Raw genomic sequence first — 14,256 nt, forward strand, 5'->3', positions numbered from 1 at the left:
CGACCAGCGTGAGAGAGAAGCGGCACGTTTGGGGTTTATCTTTGGTCATGCACATTTCCAGGATTAAATTGGCAGAGGTGCATTCTGGGGGATCTACTTATTTGAATGTGTTACGCTGTGGTTTTGCACATAGCAACAGTGACATCTACAGGTGAAAGAGGGATCTGTTTCCTCTAACGATTATTCACAACATCAAATTGGATAGCAGTGTCTATATTGTCCATGTAAATATTAACATGATGATGATGATGATGATGATGATGATAGACAATTGGCCAAACAAAGCTGAGCAGATGGTAAAAGATACAAGTTTGTGAGAAAGCAGCAAAGTTGTGGCGGGTGGCGAGAGCCTTGAAGGGGCTGATGAAATATAGGGAAAGTGTGATGAAATATGTCGTCTCTGCCACTGCTCGGGGCTACTATCAGGCCTGGGGAGGCTGCAGCTGGACGCTTTCTCTTCCTGTGTCATTTCCTTTGGGCTCAGAAAACCAGAACCAAAGAGGGGTGTGGGGTGGGGGGGGGGGGGGCATCGTAGCCTGGGGGCCTCTGCAATGGGTTTTATGGGGGGAGCGGGGGGGCTGAAAGGGTGGGCCTATCATTTGTTGTCCCTGTTTGTCTTTCAGTGAAAATAAAAATAAAAATGAGCATCCGAAGGCGCCGCTTAGACAGACACAAAGCTCAAATGTGCGTCTCTCCTGAAAGGGCACTGACAATAAAGAATGAGTTCATGTCGGAGATTTATAATACAGCATAGGCTGTCCTCTGATAAACTCACATGTGGGAGATAGTTTATAATAAAGAACAGGCTGTCCTCTGATAACCTCTTGCTGAAGCGTTTTGGTCTCTGTTTGGTGGTTGAAGCTGTCAGAGTTAGACGCTGAAATAAACATGCAGACTGGTGTTAGAGTCTGGCATTTCAGGATTTACTTTGCTAAGCTTTCACTGGAGCAAACTTGAATTCAATGACAAAAGAAAGTCCAAGCTGGTACGATAACAGCAAGTAGAAAAATGGATAAAAATCCAATTCTGACCACATCCGTATCTGCATGTCAGGTTTATACATCACAGTTTGCACAAGCAGAGGTCTTAAACTGAGGTCTTAATTTGTATCTCCAGAGAAAAAAACAACACCTATTAGACAAGCTAAGGGCTTTTTTAGACAACAGTCAACCTAGCAGCCCAGAGTGGACAAACCAAAACACCTGCGCTGGAGAGGGACATTTTTTATGCCTTTAATTCGATAGGACATTTGAGAATGACAGGAAGCGAGTGGGAGAGAGAGTCGGGTGGGATCCGGAAAGGATCACGGGGTGGGAATCGAACCCGGGTCGCCGGCGTACGGTGTAAGAGCCCCAGCCAGTTGCGCCACGACTAGGGCCATGGAGAGGAACTTTTGTGGGGGGTTTTCATAGCACCTTTATGAGAGGGACAAGGAATATAAAGAGAGAGAGAGGGGGGAAAGAGGGAGAGGGAGAGAGAGCGAGAGAGACTTTTCACCCAGTTCAGTAGATTGTGCCCAGTGTGCAGTGTTTGCCGTTAACCTGAAATTGAGGGCACTTGTCCACCGAAATTGGGGCCAGGAGATGCCATTTGATTTGAGAATACACTCCCAGCTTCCCCGGACCAGCACCGGACCCCGGACCCCGCTGGGCCAGGCTGAATGAAGACCGACGTCCAGGCCAAGCGGCAGCAGGCCCACGGGGAGCAGGCACACACGCTGCAGAGCTCACACACCCGGCCGCAATCAGCCGGGCCTGAGCCGCAGCAGCCAGGACCTCTACAGGGCATCTACGCAGGGAAACGAATAGCCTCCTTGCAGAGCACTTAAAGAGCAGCGTGGCCTTTGGAGAGTAAGCACATTCGGTTGTGTTTTAACTTTGTTCTGAGAGTACAGGAGAGAAATCTGTTTAAGCTTTTGAACGGTAATCAACGGCAAACGCAGTTGTACAGAAGTTTCTGGTGGATTAGAGATTTTAAGAGATTGCATCAGCCAAATGTTTAGCTGTGCATATACCAGATATGAAGGGATTTAGACAGAGTCACATGTTCAGATGGCCTAGGTGTACATATACCAGATATGAAGGGATTTTGACAGGGTCAATTGGCCAGCTGTAAAACTAGCACTTAATCCACAGAGAAGCCACAAATCAGTAGTTTGGTCACACACCAGGCCTAGAGGTAGAGGTCGAAATCAACAGGCCTATAAAGGTAGAGGTCGAGATCACCAGGCCTATAAAGATAGAGGTTGAGTTCACCAGGCCTATAAAGAGGTTGAGATCACCAGGCCTATAAAGGTAGAGGTTGGGATCACATGCAGTGTTTGATCCTGAAGCATTATTGAAAGGGGCTAATTACAATGAAACAAAAGCAGTGTTTGATCCATGACCAGCCAACAGAAGGCACATGCAGTATTTGATCCAGAAGCATCATTAAAGGGCTGTAAGTGACGTCGGATGACATCACATTTGTTGCTGTTTATGTTTATGTGCAGACACTTTTATCCAAAGCAACTTACATTATATTTGAACCAAACACCAAACAAAACACATCTGAGAGGGTGATCATTCCTCCTCCAGTGCTCCCTGTGTGTTATGGTTTGGGGACAGACTCACTCTGCTTTGTTTGCAGCTGACTGACTTTTGAGGTAATATCGCCCTCTTGTGGTGTGTAACCAGTGTTTTCCGAAGCTATATTGTCTTTGTAAACTTGTAAAGGGCTTATGTTTCAGTCAGGGGTTTTATATGTTTCTGTCATGGTGTCCCAGTAATTATAGCATGAGCATTACACAAATTATATGATATCTATTAATCTTTGTGTGTTTATAACTTCATGAGATGAACATTTAGGCTATTTAGAATAAAGGGTGTTGCACTGTTTCATGGAATATCCAGTGACTAAAATCTGGACTGTGAACATGTGCGTATAAATCTTTATAAGTCATGGGAATATTGTAGAGTGCCCAGAGTGTCATATAGTGTTTTTTTCTTTATAGGATACCTAGACTTATTCTGCTGCAAAACCTTTTTCAATAATTGAAGGTCCCATGGTCTGAATAGTCAATGAGTTATTCTTATAAACACCTATAAAGACAATAAACCAGAGATATGAGACTAGATACAACACATTATATATCAAAACTGTACTTTCATGTTGTTTCTGAGTGCAAACATGTTAACATTTGTTAACATTTGACCTTAAAATATTTCCACACAGTCAGTGGAAAAGATCTGTTGATTTTTAAGATCACATCAAACCACAGCAGGATGTAAGAGCACACAGTTAGTGTGGATAAGATCTGTTGATTTTTAAGATCACATCAAGCCACAGGATGTAAGAGGAGCTTTATATAGCTCTAGGTGTGCGGTTGCAGAGCCAGCAGACTTGGTGTCAATTGTAGCACTGTTTTCCAGTGACATGGAGGCCACTCTAGATGCAGCATCTTAGGCACAGCACAACACATCAACAACAGAAATCATCGTCAGATGGACTAAAAATCAACTTTTCTTGCATCGGCAACAATGGTGTGCGAGTTCATTCTTAATTGAGGGAAGATTTTTGAGGCAATTATCTTATTTTCAGGAGAACAGCAATGAAGCTGTTGGGTTTTTCCCTTTGTTTGATCTCAGGTAAGACTGATACCATTTTGTATAACTGGAATAATAGGGAGGTAAATCAATATTTGTGTCCTCTAAAATGAACAAGGAACACAATGTAGTTATTTTACTTTAAAATAAACTCATAGCACAGTTCATTTGAATGTCTCCGACACTCCCCATAAATGCCCAGAACGCCTGTAATTGCACTGTGACGTTGCTTTGTATGGGCTTTCAGACGAATTGGGTACCCCCACAGACACTGCAAATTGGAATGAAATTGGAATTCCTACATTGTGATACTTTAACACTTCAAAACTGTATGTTTGATTGTTTCAAAGAGTGAATTTGGAGTACCTCTCACTGGCTGACATCATTTACAACACATGAAAGATATTATAAAATACCTTTGTCTTTATTTAGTGTCTGTTGGAGGTGGGATCACTGTCAGTGATAAGGAGGGGACGCGACTGCCAAAGAGCACAGAAGATGAGGAGTCTATTGGGACACAGGGCTGTGCTTGGGGCGCCAAAAACCTGTGCACAAAACCGACATTCACAGAAAGCAAAAAAGCGGCATCTAAAAAAATCATAAAAGGTCAAATGTGTATAATTTTTATTCTGCAACAGCCAAAAGCATCATTTTATCGTTTGAATTTCATAATATGAATCTTTTTCATTTTATCAGTGTTGCCAATCTGTAGCTGACAGAGATATCTGTAGAGAGAGAGTGAGGAGAGTGAGAGAGAGAGAGTGAGCAACATTTATAATGAAAAAATAAAATATTTGATGTAATTTTGTGGGACTAGATACCTTCTGCTCTGCTGTCACGTGTATTGAGGGACAACTTAACATCATCTGCAAATTCGAGCCCTTCAAAGAATACATGAATGGCTTCTGTGACCAACGAATCGATTGTGAACTGAGAAGCACATCACCTACCATACAAGAACTTAAATGTAAGTGAAAATGCATTGCAATGCAATGTTCCTTGAGTCATTCGTAAACAAAAGGGGACATACACAACTCCCCCCCCCCCCCCCACACACACACATGAAATGTAGTATAAACAAGTTATGTACAATCTAATAGGGCACTAATGAGGTGGGGCTTTCAGAGATACGCTGCCTTATTTCATGAGGGGGTGGGGTGGACAGGGTGTGAGGCTGCTTTAGGTAACTAGCTCTTTGGTCTTTGACTTTACTACCCAAGCACCATTTTCTCACTCCATTTTAGCGAACCTCACATCAACTAAAATGTGCAATAATCTGACGACGAGCGATCTGGATAAGAAGCCTAATGTTACTGGAGTCTGCTGGTGTGTGAAAGTTGCCGAAGGTAAATTTTCATCTGCTCGAATATCCATTCTTTGCCCACTGGTTTATCATACAACAGCTTTGTTATATTCCCTGCAGTCTGCATGTCACGGTTATCAGTCAGCACCCAATGTAATCTTCTTGGTCACTGTGTTTGTAATCCTGTCATCTGGTCTGTTGCCTGTGTGTGTGTGTGTGTGTGTGTGTGTGTGTGTGTGTGTGTGTGTGTGTGTGTGTGTGTGTGTGTTTGTTTGTAAATGTGGATCTGTGTGTGAAAGAAATTGAGTGTCTAAATAAACTTCGGGCACTTACACCTGGTGCAACGTGGTGCCAAGCGCGACCCAAGTCTTGCTCCGATTTTACATCCACGGCAGTGAATACATTTCTTGCCATGCACTCCAGTTCAATTGAACACTGTGCCCACGGGCATGTGAAATAAAAAAAAAAAGGTGTGGTAAGGCACATGATCCAAAAGTCGCTATCAAAAATCATTGCACCACTGCCCAGCAACACAAAGTGCTGTTTGATGTTGCGCTCCTGGCTCTTATGCCCCTTCACAGGATGATTTGTAGCTGTAAAACCGATCCGTACCCGTAGAATAGATTTGTAACTGTAGGGCATATTTGTGATATTGACAATTACTTGTACAGATCATTTTTACAGTTACAAATAATTTCAGTTTCAAAACGTGATACACACGTACAAAACTTTTGAGTTTCTTCCATAAATTTCAGGTGTGTGAGGTAAACGTGCAATAGTAATATTTTATTTTGAACTAAGTGTCTAACTGCCTGTCGCGCCCTGCTAGGCCGTGCTGGGTGTGTCTCTCCCTGGCTTGGCCCTGCGTGGGTAATCTGGCCTGCATTGTCTACTGTTGCTGTTCTGTGTGGCCTGTAGGTGGAGCTGTTGCGGTGGCCCGTGCTGGGCTAATTGGTGGGCTAATGAGTGGGTGTTTAAAATCAGCGTGTTCAGTGTGGTCTCCCCTATGTCAGCTCTACTTTGAGCCAAGTGGTCCTGACTCCTGACACTGCCCTAATAACGTTAGGAAACAATGTTCCTTTAATGCATTCTCTGAATTTTTTCGCACCGCATTCATTCACAGTGGTTCGGACCCATTCACATACAGTCTGCGAATCTTCATAGGAAACGAATGACTTCCGGACGTTTCACTGCTGTATGTAGCTACAGTGCCAATGTGAACTGGCCATTACAGGGAATGACAGTCCCTCTCATTAGTTTAACCTCATGAGCCCTAGGCTATTTTCAGACCATTTTTACTGGTGCTATCCTGGTCATTGTAAGTGCCATTCACACTTGCTATATATATTTTTTTTTCTAGGCTACCCAGATCTGCAACTATGTCATTAACACTTGCATTGGTTTTATTATGTTTTTTTAAATAAAATAAAAAAATGTATAAAATTCTTACATTTTAAAATGTATCTCACCACAGCAAGCTGCCAGCTGGAGATGCCTTATGTGTGTGCGATCATACTTTCGGAATGTTTTCGTCACGGTAAAATCATGTACAAGTAACGTTGCGGTAAAATGTACACGTCTTTATAATAACGATAATGTTAGTTCTACCTAATGGATCCAAAAACCACTGATCCCTGGACCCCCCCCCCCCCAACCCCCCACCCCCCACCTTTGATGATAGACACGAAAAAAGGAGTCTACGTCTGTTCAAATTAGCCATTAGTCACAGATCTGTGCTGGCTGTGTTTTAGTTTTCCATTTCAGACCATGTTTAAGATTAAGTTCAAATAGAGCCCTTCCTCGTATAACTCTGTTAACACAAGTGTTATTACTCTTTCCTCAGATGTACCAACTCCAACAGCCCCCTGTAAATCTAACACCACATCAACATCCCTACCATCTTTATCATCTTTACCACCTCCACTATCGTCATCATCATCACCATCATCATCATCACCACCATCATCATCATCAATAGGTGAGGAGAAGCACCTATGGCAGCAATAACAACAGCAGTACCAGCACAACAACAGCAGTTGAGCTGATCACTCTGTGTTCTTCCAGCTTTCTTTACAGGTGTGAGTGTGACAGTGGTGGCATTCATAATAGGACTCACAGTCTTCTACGGCTACCAGCGCTGGAGATCCCAGAGACACAGTAAGTCATATCACATCAGAACCAGAAACACAGCATGGTGTGTGTGTGTTTGTGTGTGTGTGTGTGTGTGTGTGTGTGTGTGTGGGGGCAATACACCTTACAGTATTTCATGGAGTGTAGTGTGTAGTGTTTCAACAAGAAACAATATTATTTTGTGGACAGCAAGTTAAACTGACCAGTGTGCTTTTTCTTGGAGACAATGCAAATGGGTTTGTGCTTTTCGTGGACATAGGTTGTTACCAGTGTTGTAGTACTCGAGTCCGAGACTCGAACTCGAGTCCGAGTCATTAGCTAAATTTAGAGACTCGTGACTTGACTTGGACTTGAGCACTGATGACTCGAACTTGGACTCGGACTCGTGCATTCGCACTCGCGATGACTCGTCGAAGACTCGACTTTTTTTTGTAATATAGGCCTATCATAAGGCTATAATTGTAGTATGTCATTAGGCTATAATTTGCTATATGATTTTAATATCTAAATTATTTGTAATACTAATTTTAGTTCAAGGGAATGTTAGGCTACTGCTTCGTGTCGTAGGCTACATCGCAAGTCACATCATGTTCACATGCAAAGCAAACTAACGTTTAACACTTTAACACCAAAATGCCTGGAGATATGGCCGCCGCTATTTCAATGTAGTAGCTATTGCCAGGCAATATTAGTTCTCATACATGACATAACATTACCTAAGATTACACTCAGCCTAGGCTAAACAACACACACTGCTGCTGGATAGCTGATCATCATGACTTGGTGAACAGTGTTTCCCCTGACTGACGCGAGAAGCGAGGTTCCATTCATTCATTTTCATTCGGGGCGTGCCCTGCCGTGCTTCTGTCTGTTAATTTGCAGCAGGCTATTATCGGATGAAAGAAAAATAAACTAAACGTTTTCCCGATCAAGATATAGCATACTTATTAATTTTGGTGTCATAAAATATAGAAGCATAACATTAAATTGCCTAGTAGAGTGTCCATGTAGTGTCAATGTAGGCCTACGTGTCAGCGCAAGTGAAACTGACAAACTGAACCTCTCGTGGGTAGGCCAGAAACAACTTTAAAACCATGAATGAAATGGATTACTGTTACTGTTCAAACGAGCGACTTGATAGCCTAATCCACTGCACGAAAAAAAAGGAAATGGCAACGTGTTCTATTTCTAACAGGTGAATATCGTAGCAAATAGTATGCCGATGGCAGCTTAAAAAAACATTTATTTCACTCATCTCGCTGAAATGAACGTGGCCTGTTGCACAAATAAATTAATTAGGCAGATGATCTACATCTTCGTTAACCTAAAACTAGTTTTCATCTCTATTGTTGACGTGAAATATGTCTCCATAGTGTCAGTGAAGTGATAACTATGCAGTTGCCGGTAGCCAGTGTTCACGTCACGGGAGTCAGAAAGAAGCTACCAAGACGGGCCCAGCTCTGTTTCTGTCCCTCCCAAACTGCGCTAAAATTGTGTAGGCTATTTAACAGCCAGAATTTAAAAAAAATGCCCTGTTATGATCCACACTACCTCTTACAAAATAGGCCTACTCCAACGTTCATCTAGCTCTTGTGAAGTATTAACTTCTACAACACTGCCTATACAATTGTCAGCAGTCAGTAACAGCATAATGTGACTTAATAGCCTGTGTAATTGGGATGTGGATTGCTCATTTATTATGAGTAGGCCTATAGGCTATGGTATAGCTATGGTATGGTATTCTCTCCGATATAATAAATACAACACATTGGGTTTGGCAAGAAATTTGGCAATACTACTTTCACACAAGTGATGGCACCCCTGCTTGGAGACAGAAGATTGTTCGTTTTGCTTTTAAGGATTTCATCTGCAATGGAAAAAAATGGAACGACATGTAGGCTATGCTTACTTTAGTGCTGGACTTGGCTCGACTTGATCAATAGGGACTCGACTCGGACTCGACGTGGATCAATAGTGACTTGACTCGGATGAGTAGTGGACTCGACTCGGACTTGACTTGGAATTTTTTTTTATTGACTTGGACTTGACTCGGACATGAACACTGAGGACTCGAACCTGGACTCGGACTCGAGGCATAGTGACTTGACTACAACACTGGTTGTTACCATGTTCTATGGTTTCCTCATGAATGACTGTCATAAACAGAACATATTCCACAAAATAGGGTGAATTACGTTTGCCACCTACACAGTACTAGCTCATCTACATGCAGACCATTAATGCAGAACATCATGCAAATGAATGCTTTCAAACTCATCTTTCACAAGTGGTTACAGAGTTGTTTCCCTCCGATCTCTTCCTGCGGAAACTGTAACTCTCTGTGGGGTCCATATCTGATCGGCGCTTCCTCTTGAATCTGATGCTATGAGTAAACATTTTGTTGTTTTTGTTTGTCATCATCATCATCATCATCATCATCATCATCATTATCATTATCATCATCACCATCATCATCATTATCATTATCATCATCACCATCATCGTCATCACCATCATTATCATTATCATTATCATCATCACCATCATCATCATTATCATTATCATCATCACCATCATCATCATCATCATCGTCATCATCATCATCATCATCACCATCGTCATCACCATCATCATCACCATCATCATCATCATCATCACCATCATCGTCATCACCATCATCATCACCATCATCATCATCATCATCACCATCATCGTCATCACCATCATCATCATCATCATCATCATCATCATCATCACCATCATCATCACCATCATCAACACCATCATCACTATCATCATCACCATCATCATCATCACCATCATCGTCATCACCATCATCATCATCATAACATCATCATCATCACCATCACCATCACCATCATCATCATCATAACCATCATCAACACCATCATCACTATCATCATCACCATCATCATCATCATCATCATCATCATCATCACCATCATCATCACCATCATCATCATCATCATCATCATCATAACATCATCATCATCATCACCATCATCACCATCATCATCATCATCATCATCACCATCATCACTATCATCATCACCATCATCATCATCATCATCATCATCATCATCATCATCACCATCATCACCATCATCATCATCACCATCACCATCATCATCATCATCATCACCATCATCACCATCATCATCATCACCATCATCATCATCACCATCATTCTTATCAGAGCCACAGAACACACACAAAGGCCAGGTCACACAGGTGAGAAACAAACATTAACTCATAAGGCCTTTGCGCACTGAAATCTGTCATTTTTTCACAGACAAAAGGTTTGGACTGTGAGGTATGCATACATGGTTGACACAATGTTGTTTTTAGTTTTCAATTGTCCAACAATTCTGCACAATTCTGATACAGAATGCAAAGGCCCATCCTCTCTGCGATGTAGTCCCAGATAGCAAAAAGATACTGGGATGGAACTGGGCCACACCCACCACATAATCCCGCTCTGATCTGCCTAATGGACCTGATTCAGCGTCCAAACGCACATCGGTCCAGAATTGGTCTTGATCTGCTGCCAATAGGGGCTAGCACTGGTCCAGCTCCGTCAGTGTTTCCTTATCGACGCTGCCATGGTATCAGTACTTGTGGTTGCTTTTTAAATGCCCCTGCCGATGTATCCTCCCCCGCTGGCTGCCGCTCACATTGCAATTTAACAATAAGTACAACTAGAGGTTATTATGGCACAATATGCATATTGTGTTGATGTAGTTTATTGTAAAAACATTAACTTTCTTCCACAAAGTTTCTTCATAGTTCTAGATTTATTCCTCACTGTTTTTATAAACGTTATTGCTATGTGCTGACCTTGTCATAGGCTACTCGGTGCGGTAGCTTATGTCTGTCAACGTTGCAAAAACTATGGGTAACTTGGTAGTGCACAGGCTAAAGATAACCCATTATGTTCTGGAGCTGATCCAACTCAAAGGGAACTTCAAAGTATCTTCGATATAGTAGCCGATATAGTATATCTATAGTAGATAGTAGCCGATGTAGTGTATCTATAGTAGATAGTAGCCGATATGGTATATCTATAGTAGATATATTAGCTCGCAGCCACAGAGAAAGTGAAATTTGGAAAATGGAGGTCTCTCTGCCGAGTGTTACATTAGATGCACATTCATCAATCACGATTCGATGCAGGTAAAAAGTATCAACTGGTAGGTTAGTAACGAAGGTAAAGGGGATTATAGCAATTTTGTGACATCACACAACTTGGGCAAAAACGTGTATTAGCCTATGCACTTGCGGTGATAGCCGAATGTAAATCACTGACTATAACCAAAAAAAGATTTACACCAAATAAAGGCAATGATTGTGTACATGTTCGCACAAACGTAATTTTTGTCAGAAACCAAGTAGGCTAAGAGTTTTCTCCATGTTCAGTATGATTTTCATTTAGTCAAGCAGTGACATGCATTGGGTAACGTGACAGAATATGGACCAGACAGAAGATGGGCCAGTCTTTAGTAGCCTTTAGACTCCATGTTTTCGTAACACATGATTATCTAGTAAAATCAGAACACCATGTTGTCATGACACATAATTATCTAGTAAAATCAGAACACCATGTTGTCATGACACATGATTATCTAGTAAAATCAGAACAACATGTAAGAGATAACGGCCGCCGAGGTGTCCTGTTATACGGAATTAATGGACAAGGGCGAGGGGCAAAGAACTTGCAAAGAGTTGCCTCCGCCCGAGTCCATTAATTCCGTATAACTGGACGCCGTTATCCCGCTTATCACCCGGTTGTCACTGTAAACCCTATAACAGCAATAGTATGGACGGTTAGCTTGTTTACAGTTGATTCCATTGTTGCGAAGCCTGCCTCAGGCTCAACCGTCGTCCTACTATTGTTGTTATAGTTACCATTCATAAGCATTGATATGGCGATTAAACTTTTTTTACCAGATCTACTTCATAGGTGTCCCGTTATTCAGAATTAAAAGCCACCCCGCCAGCCAATCAGAAAAGAGTATTTCTTCTCTCCGTGTGATAAGTTGTCATAACACATGAATATCTAGTAAAATCAGAACGCCATGTTGTCACGGCTAACATGTTCCTCTCATACATGTATCATGTGGTCCTGATGTCCCTGCTCTCTCAGGCCCCTGACCCTGACGCTGGGTATGAGGAAGTCGGGCTGTCCCTCCGCCCTCTGACCACACCCACCAGCCTCACCTCCGTCTGTGACACGGCTCAGCTGCCCGCCCACACGACTGAAGATGACCCCCAATACGCCACCCTTCAGATGACCTTGAGACCCAGCGCTGCAGACACAGCCAGGGCCGAAACCAACATGCTCTACGCCAGTGCTCAACTAGCCGTAGCTAGCAGCGAGGGCTCGGTCATGTATTCTACTGTCCAAGTACCCATGAATCCCTCTGGGGACCCTGAATATTCCACCATTCCACTTATCTCAAAACCTTGTAAGAATCCTACAATTTCTAATGTTTCATTACCCAGGTAGTTATTTGGTGATCCTACATACTCATATTAAATTACCCATATTGCCTTGTAACAACATTGCATCCTCATACTGGTTGTTTGTTTGTCTGTTGACCCAAACAGTCAAATTAACTCAAAATGTTTGGAGGAACTAATTACCTTAAAGGTCCCATGGCATGCCATTTTCCTTACCTTCTTTTCAATTATTTTTCTCCCTTTTTTGCTTCTGTTTTCTGCACCCTGTAACTTCATTTTGTATAGACCCTTTCAACAATAAAAACAAAAACAATGCTTGAACATTCTATTTGGGCCCCAATCTACTTCCTCTGCATTAAGATAACATATGGAATGTTAAAAAGGAAGTCTTGTGGGGGCCAACTATGATGCTGATAATGGAACTCTCTTGAAAGGGTCTATAGTTGTACCGCACTGTTTCACATTTCTCTCATCTTCATTTGTATTAATGCATTATTTCATTAGTAAAGCATTTAAAAAAAAAAAAAACTTAGCGCCATATTGTTTTTCCTCGAGAGACATCATGGCTTGCCAACGACCAAAGCATGGCAGTTGCTCAGTGTTTGGATAACAAAAGTCTTTTTTTAGTTCTTTCATCCGAGCCTCTGAAGAACAAGTGGGTTCATTTTATTTTCTCTGGAAATGTGCCGACAGTTTTCACCAAAAAATTTCAACCAGCAACCTGTTGCACTCTAGATGACAGAGCAATGAACTCCAAACTGGTCCAATAGTCTGCTTTGTAATGGTATGACTTGTGTGTGCACAGTGTGTGCCCATAGTTGCTAACCTGTAAGCAACTTAGTTGGTTGGCATTGGGAAACTATGGTTTTGGGAAACGTGCCCTTGACTGACAGTCTTGGACGTGTGTGTATTTGCAAACCCTGCTCCACTGCTCCTTCTAGTGGCCAGGACAGGAGTCACAGTGTGCTGCAGTCTTAGATGTTGGTCATCCTGTTATGAGTGAGAATGCAACAGGAAAAGGGGAAGCAGTTCATGCTACATGTTTCTTCTACAGCACCCCCCCACCCACACACACACACACACACACACACACAAAGGAACAAGCACACAGGCATCGACACTCAAAGGAAGTCTTGCCCAGTGCCCAGTGCCGTTGATGGACCCACACGCAGGGTCACTCTCACTACCCTGCTAAAGCGCCACACACCAGTGCTGTTCACCAGGCCTCACTGCTCAATGCTCCACAGCCATCCCAACAACAAACCACTACACACATACACACACACACACACACACACACATACAAATAGAGAGCGAGACACACACACAAATAGAGAGCGAGACACACACACACACACACACTATAGGGACCAGCACACAAACAAAAACACACACAAACTCAACAAACATGCTCACTCTGTGGCCTGTCACCACAAGGGAGGAGGACGTGTTAGATTGACACATGACAGGGCAGGAAACAGCTAATTGTGGCCTCAAGTCGTGTAGCCTTAAAAGGCCACATAGGCAGTTCTCACAGATGGACTCAACTCCATGCAAATAGCCTATTTCATGAGCTTTTGTAGGAAATATGACTAGAATACCACATGTGGCAACAATATACAGCATCAACAAAGTCAATGCCCTCTGTAGTAAAACAAAGCACAAAGAAGTAGTTGCTTCAGTGATATCTATATTTATGTGGCAGTGTGCTGGCAGTGTAGTGTGAAAGTAAAGGATGCTAATAAACTGAACGGGCCG

General features: G+C 42.4%; 1 protein-coding gene across 1 annotated transcript; it reads left to right on the forward strand.

Annotated features, from left to right (window-relative positions):
• Positions 1-4,105: 4,105 nt before the first annotated feature.
• Positions 4,106-12,940, forward strand: LOC143112354 (uncharacterized). Its single transcript, XM_076274625.1, has 7 exons — positions 4,106-4,190; positions 4,402-4,551; positions 4,829-4,930; positions 6,731-6,865; positions 6,952-7,044; positions 10,235-10,269; positions 12,182-12,940. Exons 2-7 carry the CDS (start codon positions 4,479-4,481, stop codon positions 12,542-12,544), a joined length of 801 nt encoding a protein of 266 aa, XP_076130740.1. The 5' UTR covers positions 4,106-4,190; positions 4,402-4,478; the 3' UTR covers positions 12,545-12,940.
• The last annotated feature ends 1,316 nt before the right edge of the window (positions 12,941-14,256 follow it).

Source organism: Alosa pseudoharengus, unplaced genomic scaffold (genome assembly GCF_046254945.1).
Source record: "Alosa pseudoharengus isolate Yale_2024_CS ecotype anadromous, Long Island Sound unplaced genomic scaffold, YU_APseudo_1.1 YU_APseudo_1.1_scf_8, whole genome shotgun sequence".
NCBI classification, from domain to species: domain Eukaryota; kingdom Metazoa; phylum Chordata; class Actinopteri; order Clupeiformes; family Clupeidae; genus Alosa; species Alosa pseudoharengus.